At 39.9% G+C, this 16,897-nt stretch overlaps 1 protein-coding gene across 1 annotated transcript; it reads right to left on the minus strand.

Moving 5' to 3' along the window:
* Window positions 1–2,259: 2,259 nt before the first annotated feature.
* srp68 (signal recognition particle 68) lies at window positions 2,260–16,553 on the minus strand. Its single transcript, XM_030726811.1, has 16 exons — window positions 16,366–16,553; window positions 15,874–15,940; window positions 14,968–15,081; window positions 14,570–14,765; window positions 14,274–14,356; window positions 14,033–14,142; window positions 13,834–13,913; window positions 13,531–13,671; window positions 8,456–8,554; window positions 8,167–8,231; window positions 7,183–7,336; window positions 6,906–7,000; window positions 6,572–6,701; window positions 5,773–5,848; window positions 5,613–5,662; window positions 2,260–4,888 (listed from the first exon to the last, which is right to left on the minus strand). Exons 1-16 carry the CDS (start codon window positions 16,451–16,453, stop codon window positions 4,661–4,663), a joined length of 1,776 nt encoding a protein of 591 aa, XP_030582671.1. The 5' UTR covers window positions 16,454–16,553; the 3' UTR covers window positions 2,260–4,660.
* Between the last annotated feature and the right edge of the window lie 344 nt (window positions 16,554–16,897).

A 16,897-nucleotide genomic window follows, 5' to 3' on the forward strand; every position in this document is an offset into this window, starting at 1 on the left:
AATATAGTGTATTTTTGGTCTGTTTTGAGGTCAGAAAACTGCCTAATAATTATTAAAGGGGACAAGTTATGCTCATTACTAACTCCACATTTTTGCTTTTGGATTTAATTTGTGTAGCTTTGCATGACTGACAATTCAAAATAATCCTCATATATCTTCTTTGTGTTTTGGTGCAGCCCCTCAGTTCATTCACTGTCTGAAACAAACTGTTTTAACTCCTCTCCCTTGAATCCACTTTTCCATCCAGATTGGATGCTCTTGGAAACAGAAGGTTTTGTGGCATGTTGTTCCCCATGTCTCTCTATCCCTGAATCCTGATTAATCACTAGGATCAAGAGTGGTAATCATACAATCACCAAGCAAACATAAATAAGCAATACATGCAATATAAAAAATGTATAAATAAATCTGAAATAATTAAAAAAAAAAAAAGAATCACAGACTAAAAGTACATCATACTTTTAATAAATGGCCACTTGCATTATTTCCATGTTATGGGCACTAAAGTAATGACACCATATTCAGGAGTCAATACCCTCTGCCTAGTTTACATAGTACTATTGTCTTTTTTCCCCCCCTTTTCTTTAATGCTGAATATATAACTAGTGCATTAGATCATTTCTCCCCCATGTCACCTCACTATTAACCCTGAGTCAGGGCTTGGACATGTGCCACAAACAGTGATGGACACTGTGTACAGTCAACAACGGAACATCCAGAGGGTCAGAAAGTAAGTTACATAATACCTTCATATAATGGTACAAGTCAAAGTTGCTGATTACAGGTGGCTCCGTACATTGTTTAATGTGAGACACCTAAAGACGTGTAAGTTATTCAGGATCAGGGCGTCTCTCGAAAAGGAATGCAGCTAAACAGCTTTCATTGCAGAAGAGCAGAGAGAGCATGCTCTGTTCATTGGTACAGTCACACAGCGTTTCTCTCTGGGTGCGTCCGTCTGGAAAAACAGATACTTTTTCAGTTGCTCACATATATTTTATATTGTGGTTGCACCCAAGTAACAACCTGTAGTAATACTTTAAACCTTAAACCTCAAAAGTGATCAAACCTACTGAAAATTATGCATGGCCAGAGGTTATTTTCCTCACCATATTAAGATTCATTATGAAAACTCATAAAAATGCAGATTTGAATTTGTGGTAATCATGGCAGGGAGAAGAAAGACACCTTGCTTAATCTCAGCTGTCACTGAGGACAGTTTCCCTGCATCTACAGTTGTGGAAGAAATAAAATACAAACATGAGATGATTTCTTTTTCTTGTGACAACCCCACAAATGTAAAACCTCACGGTGAGAGGGGAAAGAGCAGCATCGACGTAAACTCATCACAGTGATCAAGATTCAAACTTCACCCTTTAGTTTGAGCTGTTTGACTGAAGCTGTGGGTTTGCTTTCTGACCCTACACAGGATTAAAGGTCAGATACTTCCCTGGATCACAAACCTTCTGTTCACTCACATCCTGCACCTCATTTTAAGCGACAATAGTGTCGCAACTATGTATCTGCATATCTATAAATTCCTTAGTTGTACAAAGGGGTAACCACAAAGGGAGAAACTGAGGGTGTGTCAGTCTCTTAGATTGACCTGCACACAATTGTCTGGCTTACAAAGTTTATCTTGCATCCCAGGTTTGATGGTTATACTGGACTTCTTTGCTTTTTGCTAAAATCTGTATGAGCAAAATATCCATCTCAACAATTCAGTAAGAGAGAATGCTGCTCAAGAGTTTTACTCTTTTGAGAGATAAGCATTTATCTCCAGCCCATCAAGAGTAAAATATTTTCTGTCCATCTAAATAGTACATTTCTGAAATACTATGGTAGCAATGTGGGTGTGTGTGCATAGGGTAAGAGATGCGGTGTATGAGGGGGAGGAGCAGTTGACTTTCTTCAAATATTTTTGGTGGAAAGATGCAGAAAAACAGACATTTGCTTGATGTCCGGTTAAAGGTAACAAACACAACTGTCATTCTTATGAAAATGAAGGCACAAACAAAATATAGCTAAACACATTCACACCCTGCTCAGGCATCCTAGGCACTCCCACACCCTAACACAGGAGAAACTTAACAGTCTCTCTCTCTCACTCACACACACCTCCTACACACCTACTGTCTCCACAACACGTCAGAGTTTAATAGTAATTCTTTAAGGAGAAACTATGCTGTCACAGTCATCTCAATCAAAATAAATACAAGTGAGACTACTTTCCATAAAAGATGTGAATGAAGAATAAAAACATTTGGTGCAAATATATTTTAATTACCAGCCTGGAAACTACATGAAATCATCATACATTCCCCTCATTTGATTTCTCTAGTCACACGAGTTTCCAGCATCCACAGATCGTGACCATTTGTTTTCCAGGCTAAATGAGGTAAAGTGCTGGAAATGTTCCAGCTCATCCCTCTTATTTGAAACACTTGAGTAGGAGAAGGAAAAAAAAAAAAAAAAAAATTGAAGACAAGGAAAATTATTAAGCAAAAGAAATTAAATGTGCGCATGAGACTCAAACTGCCTTCTCGCTAGTGTCTCACAGGCAAACAGGTCCCTTGAAAGGATCAGAGGCTGCAATACATCCTGACAAACATCTAAAAAATTTTTTTCTAGCATAACAGAACATCCACAGACATGTCAAAGGTGGTGAAAACATTTAGTCCTTCCCATGACAGAACGAGGCGTAATGGTGGCAATCTGATGAATGAAAGGCTGCTAAAAACTCCTTCAGTGTCTACTGTACTTTAATAAAAAAAAAATACAGATCATTAAAAACGTTACAGGAACTGATTAGTCTGATGAAGTGCGCACCTGCTGTCTCCCAGCAGGTACGTTTTGTTTAACAAGCCTTATACTTTCATTGAGATGAAGCTGTTGAAGCAGTTGGACCCTCGACATGACAAAGTTTGACAGCAACAAAAATTTAACAAAGTACTACAAACATATTGGCAGCTTAAACTAATGTGGTATAATACAACTGGCATACAGTGAATCCCACCCTCATTACAACTATAAATCTGTTTTTTAAAATTGTGCTGATGCGCATTTCTACCGTCACGTAAATCTGCAATGCAGGTTTAATAAAAACAATTTCCAACAGCAGCAGAAAACTGCATCCTTTTCCATGGCCACGCAGCTAATCAGCAGCTTTCTACACAAAAACTGATTATTTACTGCAGTGCATGTTGTATTTAAATGCTTTAGCTGGTACTGTATCTAACTGCCAGGAGAGTTTAGGTTGTAACTGACAAAAAAACAAACAAAAAACAGAGACAAAAAATAGCTTCTCTTTTTTTCAGAAAGGCCCATTTCAAACTGACTCACAGCTTTGTCATTAGACATGCTAATGGTGTCCCAGTTTCCTTAATTCAGAGGCTGAGTTTCAAAAGGCTTTATTCAATGACGTGTGACAACAGAAAACAGAAAAAAAAAAAAAAAAAAAAAACACTTCTGAGACGGGGAACAAATATCTTTTCGTGTGCCTTTTATCAGTATATCATATCTGCAGATGGGTGACAGCTTAAAGGCCAATCCTGACAGTGAGAGCTTGGTTTGTTATGCTGGGGGGGGTTTGATGGTGTGGTTTGTGTCTATTTGTTCCATTCAAGGAAGAAGCTGTACTGAGTGATTACCTTTGTCCTGGTGGAAGTGTTCTTTTCCAGGATGACAGGATGTCCCCCAGCCATAGGGTACTGAGGAGGAACTGGATGCCTTTAAGAGTATAAAAATGATATAAATCCCATGCTCTGGGCCTTCTAGTCACCAGATCGCAACCAAGTGGAACTGCTAAGGGACTAAGGTTGTACTCAGACTCGTACCCCCTTGCCCCCCCCCCTACTGGCCTCCACAAACTGGACTTTCAGGCCCGAGTATGTTTCAGTTTTTGTGCTCCTCAGATTTTTGTGCGCTGCTCTTCTTCCCGTTTCTCCTTAAACCCAAACTGAACTAAACTCTCTACTTTCTCAGACACAAGTGGTTCACTTTGCTAAAGACTACACTTTTAGACACCTATGGTTACTTCCCATTAATTTGTAATCCATCTGCTATTTCTTGTTCCAAAACAAGGTCATATGGATGTACAGTGTTTAAGTTTTTATGCTGTGAAAGGACAAGGGCAAAGCTGAAGAGGAGAAACTGCAATTTTTTTTTATGGGCTAAGAAAAAAATATGCTGAACACTTTTTACAAAAAACAAAAACACTATAAAAGGCGCTCATAAAACACATAAGGGGGAAAAACAAAATGACAAAATGGCTTGATTTGACAACTGGGCTGCAACTGTCAGTTTCACAGCATATTAATTTATTGAACTTGAAAAGCTGCAGACACTTCCATTGCTCAATTTAAGGAGGGAGCCTGTATGCTGGGAAGCCATGTAGCCTGGTAGCGTTATTAAAGGTGGATGTGGACTTGGATCATATTGCTACTTGAACTTGATTCAATTACTTTATTAATTTTCCATGAAGACTAGATTCATTCTGCCTTTCTCAAGACTGCAAACTCCAACCGCTTTGCACAGAGGTGCTAAAAATCAAACAAAACAGAACTGAAATTACGCTAATTAACAGCGGACCCAAGTCTGCCTGGTTGCAGTAAATTCTGGGTCCTGTGGCTCTTAAATGGAGGTGAAAGCCTGGGTTTAGGGTTTAGCTGCCAAAGCCAAAGATGCCCTTGATGTAGCCAGTCAGACCGCCCTTGCCCTTCTGCTCCACTTTGTCATCCAGTGGTGGGAAGGCCACATGGTTAAGAGCAAGGTCAAAGAACAGAGGCTTGCAGGGGATCGGCTGAAAGTCGGGGGGAAACTGGACCAGATTGGGCTGCTTTCCGACGAGAGTGGGGTCAAGGCGGAAGTTCTCCAGGTGGTCACAGAGGGGCTGCATGAAAGAAGTGAAGACATGAATCAGAGAAAGTTTTTCTGTACCATCTTTAGTTATTTAAAAAGGATGGACGGAGATTAGCATATATGCAAATAATCCTAGACTTTGCTTTAACCACTAAGCAATTTTTTTTTTTTTAACTCTTAAATCTGTATGATGTCACAGAGAAGGGATATCCCTAATATGGTCATTTCAGGCATAAAGCTCTGGCTGCAAGCACAGAAGCCCCGCCTCTGCTGTTCCAAATCTGTTGGAGGGAGCCAATCAGATAAAAGTTGGCCTGAAGTAAAAATTAAAACTGGCAGAAGATGGATAAGGATTATTTTGCTCTGATGAGCGTAACAAAGCCACTTGAACTTATTCTAGTTACTAAAATTCCTACAGCTAAGACAGGTTTACGCTGAAGTTTCTGAAAACTCGCACGTTTGGCTATGATGTTGTTTGAGCATTTTTTTTTTTTTTTAAATCTAGTGGTTATTTAAATGGTTTTACTTATTGCGTCAGACACTATCAATTCAATTTTTCAAATGTGCTCAAAAACAGTGTAGGCAACACCTCTACTGATCAGTAGTTAATACAATCCAAGTAATTAATACATGGACCTCACTCTTTTTATTTATATAGAAACCAACATATAAAAACCATGAGTGGATATAGTGAGTGCTAGATGGTCCGATATTTATTTTAATGACGTGAGTGTCGTTTAGCTTTGTCCTCTTACCGTGTTGTCCTTCACCTGCTGCTGAGGAACTTCAACAATCTCATCAGTGTCTGAAACACAAACATTTCTTCAGGATTCAACAAGAGAAAAGACTGGAGGCTAAACTGTTTAACAGCTGGTATAATAATTAAAAAAAAAAACAAAAACAAAAAGCTCTCACCTAAAATGGCAGCAGCTTGAAGTGAGTATTTTTCAGCGCTGACCTCAGCAATGAGCTCCTGAACATCAGGGAGATCCTGCAGAAATTCATGATGAATACAAATAAACATGGCACAGTGATGACTTTTTTTTTTTTTTAAACTGATGCCATGTATTGCCATACATGCTAAGAGGTTAAAAAAATAAAAATGAAAAAAATGAAGCCAGAACAACATGCCACTTGAATGCCTGCAAATTGAGTTGGCTCTTACAGACTCATTAAAAGTTTACAGAAGAAATATTTACCAATAAGAAAAAAATTAACACCTTTTTAAATTTTATTAAGGCTTACAGTCTTTCATTATTAGGGGTGTGTCCATTTTGACAAGTATGTACCGACTTCTCGTCTGCTGCTCTTTACTGCCACTAATTTGACTGCGTCACAGCTGTGTTTGTGGTCTTGGTGACTTTTATTGCATGTATCTGACAAACAATAGTGTTTTGCTGTACAGTTAATTGTACTAACTGGCAGGTGAGTGAAAGGCTAGTAACTTAATTGTGTTACTTTGAACCAAAGAGCAGGTATCTGTGTGATCCTTACATCTTTCTACACAGGCTTGTTAGCACTAGTTAGTAACTAATCCCCTCTTGTCTAAATATGATCACGTCTCACACCAAAAAAAAAACAAAATGACAGCTGCCATAAAGACTAAGGTTTTAAAATGAGGGTCAACAAGCCACCATGATGGGTGATGTCAGGTTGGCTGCGCTCATTTTTTTAATTTCCCATCCAGTGGTGTGCACTTGCATGTTATACCAACCTTGAGGCTGTTGTTGAAGCTCTTGGCCTTAGATTGGACTTCCTTGGCATATTTCAGCACCCTTTCATAAAGCACCAGTGCCTCACTCCACTTCTTCACCAGCACATAAGACTGAGCTATAAAGAAACACCTGCAAGAGGACAAAGAAAGCTTAAATTAACATGTGCATATGTTTATGTATTGAATTCATAAACATATCACAATTTCATACCACTCGTGTGGACGCAGGCATATTTGGCAGAACTATACACATACACCTGCTGCACCTGGTTGAATTCTAGCCACATTCTCTGATGTGAAAAATCTTGGGAAAACCATTGACCAAAAGGCTTACCTGTAGGCCTTGTACACCAGCGTCTTCAGGGACACCTCCTTTTGGAAGGTGTGGTCATCCTCCAGACCCTGCAGGGTGGAGAGCTCTGCTAGACTCTGGATAGTTGGAGAAGGTAGTGGGACACAAGGAGCAGAAGAAAAAACAAAGGATATACATCAGTAGTTGTGGTAACACAGATATCAGGCTGTACAAATACGTTTTTTTTTTTTTTGCCTTTTCAAAAAAAACAAAAACAAAAAAAAAACTTGGAGACAGAACTTGATAACAAAACATTTACCTGCAGGATGATGTCATAGAGGCGGATGAGATCCTGTGGACGGGGCCCCCTCTTGTTCTCATCGACCTCAGGCTCCTTCAGTTTGGCCTGCAGAGTGTGAGCCATGCTCTCATTTCTCTTCACCAGTGTACACAGCTTAATGTAGGTCAGGTAACTGGGAGAGAAGAGGAGAAGTGATTATCCACTTACGAAGGACTGACAGTGCCATCATAGCCTGCGACCTGTGATCTTTGTGTATGAAAAACTTTTAAACTTAAGTGGTCTGTAAACCTCGGCTGAATCAAAGCTTAATGCATGCATTGGAACCTGCAGACAGAACAAGTAACATGCCTTGCAGGTTTTCTACAAGTTGAACCAGATTCACCTGATATACAATGTCACAGCCCAGCTCAAAGGTAGAACAAATCTGGCTCACATGATAGTTAAACAAAATGTTTATTTAACAGAATAGAACTAACTTAACCAAAACTATGTAAGTCAGTAGTGTGCGCAATGTCTGGATCCGTGTTGTGAAACGAACCAAAGAAACCAAACTGCAAGGAGAGCCAGCTGAAGACTGATGCTAGACAGCACAGCTGCAGCCCATTCCTCTCACAGCCTCTCTCCAAGGAGGACGCACCCCAGAACCCTCACAGGGTCTCTCAAAATTTAGCCCAATGATGCCCCATTCTTAGAGGTTAATACGTTTGTCTATCAAGAGAGGCTTCATTCTTCATAATGTTTCCAAACAGCCAAACGTTCTCCAATTTCAGCTTCCCAAAAATGAAGATATGTTTGTTATTTGACAGTAAACTGAAGATCTGTGTGTTACAGTGTTTGCAATGAGGAGGGAAAGAGGGGAACTGAAATTGTATTGACTTACTGAGAAAATAATGGGCAGAACAGTTAGCTGCAGCTCTAATCCTATGACTGACTAATCTAACAGAAAGATAATGTTTCTGACCCTGGAGGAAAGTTTAATGACATTCTTTTCTTTTTGATTACCTGTGCAGGTACTGCAGGTTGGACACCTTCCCACTGTCAGCATCAGAGCTTCTCTCTCGCTGTTTCTACAATGATAAATTCATACATTTAAAACAAACAAAAAAAACACTTTTTACTATAATTTTGTAGTGCTCCCAGGTTTAAGTCTTTACAAATTATAAATAAAGCTGGTGACCCCCGATGATGATCAGTTAGACAATATACCTGCATGCCACAAAAAACAAAAAACAAAAAAAACCCTCCTGTCATTCATTTTAATATCCCAGCTTTTTATCCTGCTGACTCTTACCGCCTCAGTCTTGAGCTCTTCTTTTACTGCTTGGATTGTGTCTCTGCACTCAGCCAGCAGGGTCTCATAGAGATGTTCTTTGGTCTCCTCATTAGCTGCCTGCACAACACAAACAACAATTCAGATCTTCAGCAAACTTGAGTGAGTACATCTAAGTTAAAAAAAAAAAAAAAATCCCACATACAAATGTATTTAAGATCCACTCTGTGTATGTGCATGTGGTATATAACGCTATCCTGAATGCCATTTCTCTTGTTAACTTACTGAATGGTACAGAGAGAGGGATGTGCTTCACTTTCCAAGCAGAGAAACACCTGAGATCATCTCAGTACATGTTAAGCCTTTTCTAAGTTGGTAAATAATGCCACTAAAATCACTGAGATGGCAAAAATGACAATCAGTCCCATATGTGAGATGGGTGGCACACACCCAAGCTGAAATGCTATACAATACACAAATCTAGGAACTAAAATCCAAGTACCTATAAAAAATAAATATCTGAATATCAAATTTTCAGGTACAGTCCCAGCAGTAACATGACATGACCACATGAGGCATTTAAGCAGTTTTTCAGCCTCCAATTTTTCTGGCAACACGTATTTTTACATCAATTCAGCTCTCCATACAGATGGTTTAAGAGCATATTTTTACACTTTCAGTTGCGTTTCTTCTGTTTTCTTGTAGCTACAAAGACTGCTTTTGCCTGAAAAAACAATACTCTAAAAGTAGGGGTGTGCGATATTGACAAAAAATACTATCGATATTTTCTGTAATTTTCTCGATAATGATAATAAACGATATTCTACATTATTTAAAAATGTGTTCATACAAGAAGTGCAAGCTGGTAAAATATATGACTTAAATCAGTGTTTTTGAGACATAACTTATTTTTTATTTTATTTAACCTGTATTTAAACAGGAAAAACAGATTGAAATTAAAATCTCTTTTTAAAGTGTCCTGGGCATGACAAATGTAAATAGAAGAACTTTGGCGAGTTTTTCAAAAGCAATTGCTTGACAAAATGAATAAAAAATTAAAAATTAAAATTAAAAATTTTTTAAATTTTAAAGAAAGAGGCTGTCCAGGGGGGGGTTCCCCCTACATCATAGCAAAAATAAAATCACAGAAACTACACACCCTCATCTGATCAGAAACCCGCTTTTTTCACAAGACTGCTTCAGCGTATTATCCGAGGCTCTAATAAGGTGAGCTCCGAGAACGTTGCTGGGTTATGACACAGTGATTGTAACATACCTACTTTAACTTAAAGGATATTAACATCAATCCTTTCATTATTTTCCTCCTTATTCCGCTAGTCGTGGTTTGTCTTGGACGGCAATTTTCCGAAACTTTTCATATTCCTCATACTCGCTGATGATAGAACACGTTAGTTGTTGAGCTATACGTTTTCTTACAAAGTCTGCAAACTGCAAACCACCTCCTCGCCTAGGAATTAAGGCGGTAGACTGCGAGGCTGGCGATGTCTGAATTTCCTCCCCTGGTGCAGTGTGTTCACTCATTTCCAGCTTTAGGTGTGTCGTTTAGGCAGCTATCAGTGTTGCCAGATCTTGCGACTGAAACAAGCAACCAGCTCTATGAAAACAAGCCAAAAGAAGCCCAACTGGCAACCAACAACATTGTGTAAAACTGAGGCCGATTTAAAACAGTATAGCTCTATAGTAGAATAGCTCACTTCTTTGTTTTGTCTCATTGTGTTTTGGAGCAGTAAAACCCATGGTTCTTAGCCTCATAGAAGAGAAGGGTGCACAGTTTTTTTGTGTGTGTGCTTCTCTGTATCAGCATGTTGAACTAAATCAGCATGGTGAGCACATATTTCACACTTGCAAAATCTGGGGAATGCCTTTTGTACGTCTCCCATTAGGACCGCAGCTACTTTCAGAGGTGTATGCGGACACAATTTCTTTTTTTCTTTTTTTTTTTTTTTTTTGGGTGGGGGGTGAAGGAGCACAGGGGCACCTAATCAGCACCGTCCCTCTGTTACTGATCATTTCATATGCACATATGTTAAATACAGAAAATGTGACAAGAGAAATAATTTGGTCGCATCGTTTTGGCGCCACCCCCCCTCTTGTGCGGTGCCCCTATTCATTGCATATAGTGTACATCCACTTTTAGCGCCACTGTCTCCCATCGGAGCTCGGATCCATTCTGTAAGTGCGCTCTCTTTCTCCCACGCTTTATTATATTTTTTTCTACATTTTCCCAACTTACTGGAGCTCATTCTGCCTCCTCACTCTGGGCTGTTATCAGTGTTTGTTTGGGTGTGCGCCCTGTCAACTTGGGCAGGAGCGATAAACAGGAAACGGGGGCTTGGAAGGGACAAACTACCCGCCACTCGTTTTTTGCTTTATTATAGGGCGCCGAGAGATATTCAAGGAGTTTCACTCGGAAAGAAAGTCAAGCCCAAATAAGCAACTCCACATTCAAAAACAAGCCCAAAAAACCGCAACCCGCGACTCGCGAGATTTGCAAGCGACTTTAGAAAAAAACAAGCCCAAAGTCGCTTATAATAAGCGGACTTGGCAACACTGGCAGCTATGCTAGCGCACAGTACGGGCGCTCTCAATGCACACGCGCAGCAGCCTATACTAAAGCATAAACTAGTGAAAGTGTGGAGCCGAGGCCTTTGATTGCTGTTGTTTTTTTCCCCTAATTAGCATACTCAATAATGTCAGCTCGCACATCGTTAACACGGCAATTACGATATTATCGTAGACGATATATATCGCACACTCCTACTCTAAAGCCATCCCATGCAGACACAGGCAAAGCTGAAGGGATGAAGCTGCTGCGGCTTTAATGTGCTGGCTGAAAGCTGAGATGTTCAAAAATACTTTTTATGCTTATGAAATTTAACATATCAACTTTAGATACATAATGACACAGCTTAAAAGCAGATTTCTGCATCTACATCAGCCATTTAAAAAGACCGGTTACATTTGGCTGAATTTAGTCCACCTACTAGTTTTTTAGTACTTTAATACAAAGAGCAACAGTTAAAGCAGGAATGTGACTGTGACAAAATGGGGGAAAGATGCAGGTATGTGGTACAGCAGGATGCTGATGCATTCCTGCACATAACTCATCAGCAGGTAAACGCTGTGTAGATTCAGGGTTCAGATCTTTGAGAATGACGGGATTGTTCTTCACTTAAGCACTCTTTCATCGACACACTGATACAACAGGTCTGTGCCACACTGAAATATTCTCAGAAAGCTGCAGGATGGGTTTTACTAACACCGAAGTGAAGCTACTGAGAAATGTGAGCAAAGGGTACTACAGAAGAAAATTTTCATTCATAAAAATATTAGTTTGAAGATTATGTGGGTTAATTTACTGTCTCACTGTTGCCTTTAAAAGGTGAGAAAACACAATGGAAGAATGTTACAAGGCAATTCCTTGTGGTGATAAACTGATTGCTCACAAGTCTTCTCCATCCCACCCAGAAAGGTGGTGTTACTACATGTTTCACACTTGTGCCAACACCCTGGCATGGCCTAGTACATCCAGTTTAACCTGTAGAGCATCCTCTGTTGCTCAGAGGGAGAGTTAGATGGATATACTGATTAGAGGAGGGAGTAGCCCTTCAACTAGGATTGATGTTTGGCCCAACACAGTGTTTGTTGCTCCTCGAAGCCACAAGCTGAAGAACAGGTGCACATAACAAAGCTAAAGCTGTTAGTGCTGTGACACAAAAACTCAGGTATTATACAAAAATTTATTTTATTGTGTCTAATACACCCCCCCCCAAAAAAAACAAACAAACAAACAAACAAAAAAAAAAAACAGATGTGATAAATACTAACAGCTTCATGGCTTTTCTCCACAGTCAATCACAGCCATCAGTTTAAAAATGGCTTGTTACCCAACAGTTAGACCCCAAAGGTCCCATTTAAAACTGAAATTAGCTGCAGGGTGTCGCCCTGCATTCGTGTGTGGGTTGAAATGCACAGAATGCAGCTGTGCGATGAGAGTGGCTGCATGCCTGAGACCTGAGTGGCAGTGGGTGTGACAGGTGTGTCTGCAGGGTGTGTGCTGAGTCTTGAGACACAAAAGAGGAGAAATGAGCTGTGCTGACAGTGAGGGGACATGTGATACTGTAAAGGGAGAGTGCCACCTACTGAAAATTTTAGAAAATGCACAAAGTGCTTTAACAAAGACTTGTTTTGCTGAAATTTAGGCTCATTTTTCAAGCATTTTAATGCTTGAAAAGTATCGGATAACCTCCAGCATACTCTTTAGTTAAAGACCTTTTATGCTTTCACTTAAAAGGTCTTTAGTTAAAGACCTTTTAAGTGAAAGCATAAAAGGTCTTTAACTAAAGAGTATGCTGGATAACCTCCAGCATACTCTTTAGTTAAAGACCTTTTATGCTTTCACTTAATTTCTCTTATGTATTTATTGTTACTGTACCAGATATTCATATTAAACATGGCAAAGGTTTCAAATAATGAGGTCAATTTATATGCAAGTGAGGCTGTGAGGCTGAAGCTCAGACTACAGTTTAAGATGAATAAGAATTATTGAAAAGTGAGTCACGCAAGAGTCCAAGAATGAAAATACAGAAGTGGAAACAAAAATAGTAGGTCCCCTTTAAGGACACAAAACACACGTGGCAGTGTGGGAATAAGGAACAAAAGTTCAATTCATTACATTAAAAATTGGGCATTTATAAAAATCCAGTCCAAATGGGTCATTTGAACACACAGTAAGTATTATGATAGATAGTGGATGATGAGTAGTCTGAGAAGGCTTTGGCTTCTGATAAAGCATGAGGTGGTCAGGAAACACGAGGAGGGGTAATGACCAGTAATGAACAAGGTTATTTGTACTACAGTGGGAATCTATTCGCTCATTGCCTTTTAGGTACTATGTGTGAAAACCTGGTGATGCAGATAGTCAGGGTGACACATTTTTCATTATTTGCAGCCAGACAGATGCAGAAAGCATTACAAACATCTGGCTTTAACAACACTAAGAGCTGCCAACAACTCAGGTTTTACATCAAGTTTGTTTATATGCTTGAAAAAGCAGGAATGCACCAGATACTGACCTGGGCGATGGCGGCCTCGTTGTCTGCCAGACCCAACAGGAAGACGCGAGCCTTGTCTATCTTCACAGGCACCGTACGTCCTCGCCACTCCACCTCACTCATGGTGGCTGCCTGTTTGGTTCGTGCCTGAGTAATCAGGGCCTACAGGGTAACAAAAAGACATCACTGGATTTAATCCATGATCACACAGCTTTGGATAAGTTTAAGTAGTATTCCCATTTGGTTTGTGTCCCCCACTGGCATAGGCAAGTTTAATCAGATATTACAGACTAATTAACTAAAGTCTGACTGCTTTATGTTTACCTCCAGTTTCTCAGCCATCATGCCTCCACCTCCACCAGTCAGCCTCATCTGCATCAGGTCATTGATAGCATTCTGATCACCTAAATTCAGATGGGGGAAAAAAAAATAAAGGAAAGAAGAGGAGGTGTGGAGGAGATAAACTCAGGAACATTTGCCGAGCCTCAACAATGACACAGAGAACAACTACATCAACACTCACCAATATTATAAGCACAGTAGCGGATGTTGGGTGATATCTCGTCCACACGCTGGCGATACAGAACTGCCAGGTCCTCAGTGAATGCACTGGCCAGCTTCTCATAGATCGTCCTGCCAGGGCAAAAATGGAGAGCTAACATTTGTCAGTGTTTATTAAAAAAAAAAAGAAAGAGAAAAGAAATCAGAAACCTTGTGTTATTTCTGCCACAGAACTGAAAAAGTGAAGTGATGTTAAAGCTCACTTGCACTTGTTGAAGGCCTCCATGGCTTGTTTCCACTCCTGCAGCTCAAACTCCACCATTCCAGTCAGGTATGCAGTGTAGGCCTGAAATAAAACCATGAGCCATAATTAGAGGCTGCTCTATTTGTTCCCTCATTACAGTTTATCAACAGTGTTTGAAGTACTGAAATCTTACAGCTGAAGAACAATATATCAAAAGATTTAATTTATTGATCTTTGAGGCTGGCACTTCGCTGCACATCCACTCTTTATTCCGCACACCTACACAGGTGAGTGTAAGGTGAATCTCTCATGTACCTGTGCCTCCAGTTTGGTCTTAGCATCGACACGGGGGCTTTCACAGAGCTTCTCCAGTTTCTCACTGTGCTTAGCAGCCTTGCGTAACCGTGCCAGCAGGTGGAAGCGCTTACGTGGCTCTGTGTTAGCCTCCTGCTTCAGCTGCATGGCGTAACTCCAAGCACGCTCCGCCTCCATCAAAACAAGCAACAGATACCTAAAAAAAAAAAATAATAAAAAAGGGTGGCTTAGTTCTATAGTTTATTTCACGTTTATTTCAAGCATCAAGCCACTAGACTCGTGTGAATTATTAGCAAAATGGTGTGTTTTAGTGTATCAAATTGGTATGCAAAGCTTCCCCTGTAGCAGCAGCCAGTTAATTGCACGTGAATGTCCAGTTGAAACAGTCCATCTCTAACCTGTTGTCAGAAAGCATTTCCACAGTGATTTTCTTCCCAACAAACTTATGTCGGTTGCCCATCTTGAACCCAAGAGTCTTTCGTAGGCGGCGCAGCCTACGGGAACAGTAGCCCCTGGAAAAAGCCACATAAAGATTTTTTTTACATTAAATTAGACACAAAATAGGCCAAAAAACAAACAAAACCAAAAAAAAAACTGTCACCATAAAATTCCAGGATGTTCTTTAAAAATCATTACCTTTAGCAGGGTATTTACTGGCCCAAACTGGCTTGTGAAGGGTGATTATGAATGGTATGTATAGTTAGGACAAAGAACATGTGCTTACTTCACAAGAGTCATTTTCCTGTTTTTTCTGACCATTTGATGAACACAACTATATTCTAGCTTGAGTAAATCATACCCCTGTTTAAAAATATTTTAACCACTATTTTGTCTCATTTTTCTTTTGTACATGATCAAAATTTTTAATATGGAGGGGGGGGGGGGGGATTTGCCCCACACTAAACAGTGTATCGAACATCCATCACTATATTATGTGCACCTCAAATATGAAAATGTGGTGAAGACAAGTGGACATCAGAAGCTTTTCATGGATAACTTTAATGTGCTGCTGTTCATTTAATGGCATTAAGCCAGAAATGTAAACCCAGTAATGAATTTTAACCTACATCATTCAAAGTGCTATTTGGACACCGGCTCGGTGTAATGTGGCCAGCAGAGATTTCTGTGCAGCTTCTTCTCATCTGGCATCCTACATATATGCTGTAAAATGCACATAAAAATGCTGCAGACAGAACGTCAGTCCACACAACAGGTGAACAGATGTCTGCTGTCAGCGTCTTTTTAATTGAGTTAAGACTATGGAAACATCTCCATTCTGTCTTGTATGACCTGACAAAGCTCACCTGTATCTCTGGTAGTCTCCGTGCCTGAGGCCGTGCTGCTGCTGGGACTCCTTGATGATTTGCAAGACTGAGATTTAATGTTAAGGAACAAACCATGACACGCGCGATTCAGGAGGCAGTTTAGCTTTTGTTTTTTGTTTTTCTCCCAGGCATGAATATTTCAGTGCTGATAGGAGTTAATAATGTATTTAGGACCAACCAAACTGTTTTAGTAAAAAGCATCGTAGCTGCTTATGAAACTTAAACACAACGTAACGTCACATAATAACTATTAATCTTAATTTATGTTCTCAGACCCCGAAAAACTCATTGTCACTAAATATAAATCCCCTTTACTACTAACAGCCTGCTTCAGTATGACACGTAGCCTAATAACCGCTAGCTAACGTTATCCTCCAACTGAACTAGCTAAAGCTAACGTTAGCTTCAGAGCGTGAAACAGCCACGCGGAGGAAAAAGATCAGAATGCACGTGCCGTGCTCTAAAGGATACTTTCCAGTCCGAGTCCTCCATCTGGTAAGTTTCCTTTATTTTCGTCCGCTGGGGAAACTTTAGCTTCGTTTTGCTTGTCTGCGGCCATCTCCAAATGCTAACAGCTAAGCAGCACACACACACATGCTCAGTCAGGAGTGCAGCCGGGGACCAATGACTGCACCGGGAGGGGCAGATGGACAAACCTCGCGAGATTTCGCTGATGAGCCTCCGTCGATTGTAATGACTGTAGAAAAGTCTTCAGTCAGCATTGTGAGTTTGTCTTTAAAATATAATCAACAGAAAAAAGAAATTATATTTTTGAGTGTACATCAATTAATACAAATAACGCCCCCCCCCCCCCCCAAACAGAAAGGATAGATACCTAAAAAAAAAAATGCTATATGTTTTTTTTTTTGGTATGTGGAAAGAGGACCGAAACTGCCATAATCAAAATAATAAAACTAATTTCGTCTTCTTCTTCTTAATACTGCTAATACTAATAATGATTAGAATCAATTCTATAAAAGTAGTTATTACTTATAGTATTCAC

The sequence above is a fragment of the Archocentrus centrarchus genome, chromosome 1, assembly GCF_007364275.1.
Source record: "Archocentrus centrarchus isolate MPI-CPG fArcCen1 chromosome 1, fArcCen1, whole genome shotgun sequence".
Taxonomy (NCBI): domain Eukaryota; kingdom Metazoa; phylum Chordata; class Actinopteri; order Cichliformes; family Cichlidae; genus Archocentrus; species Archocentrus centrarchus.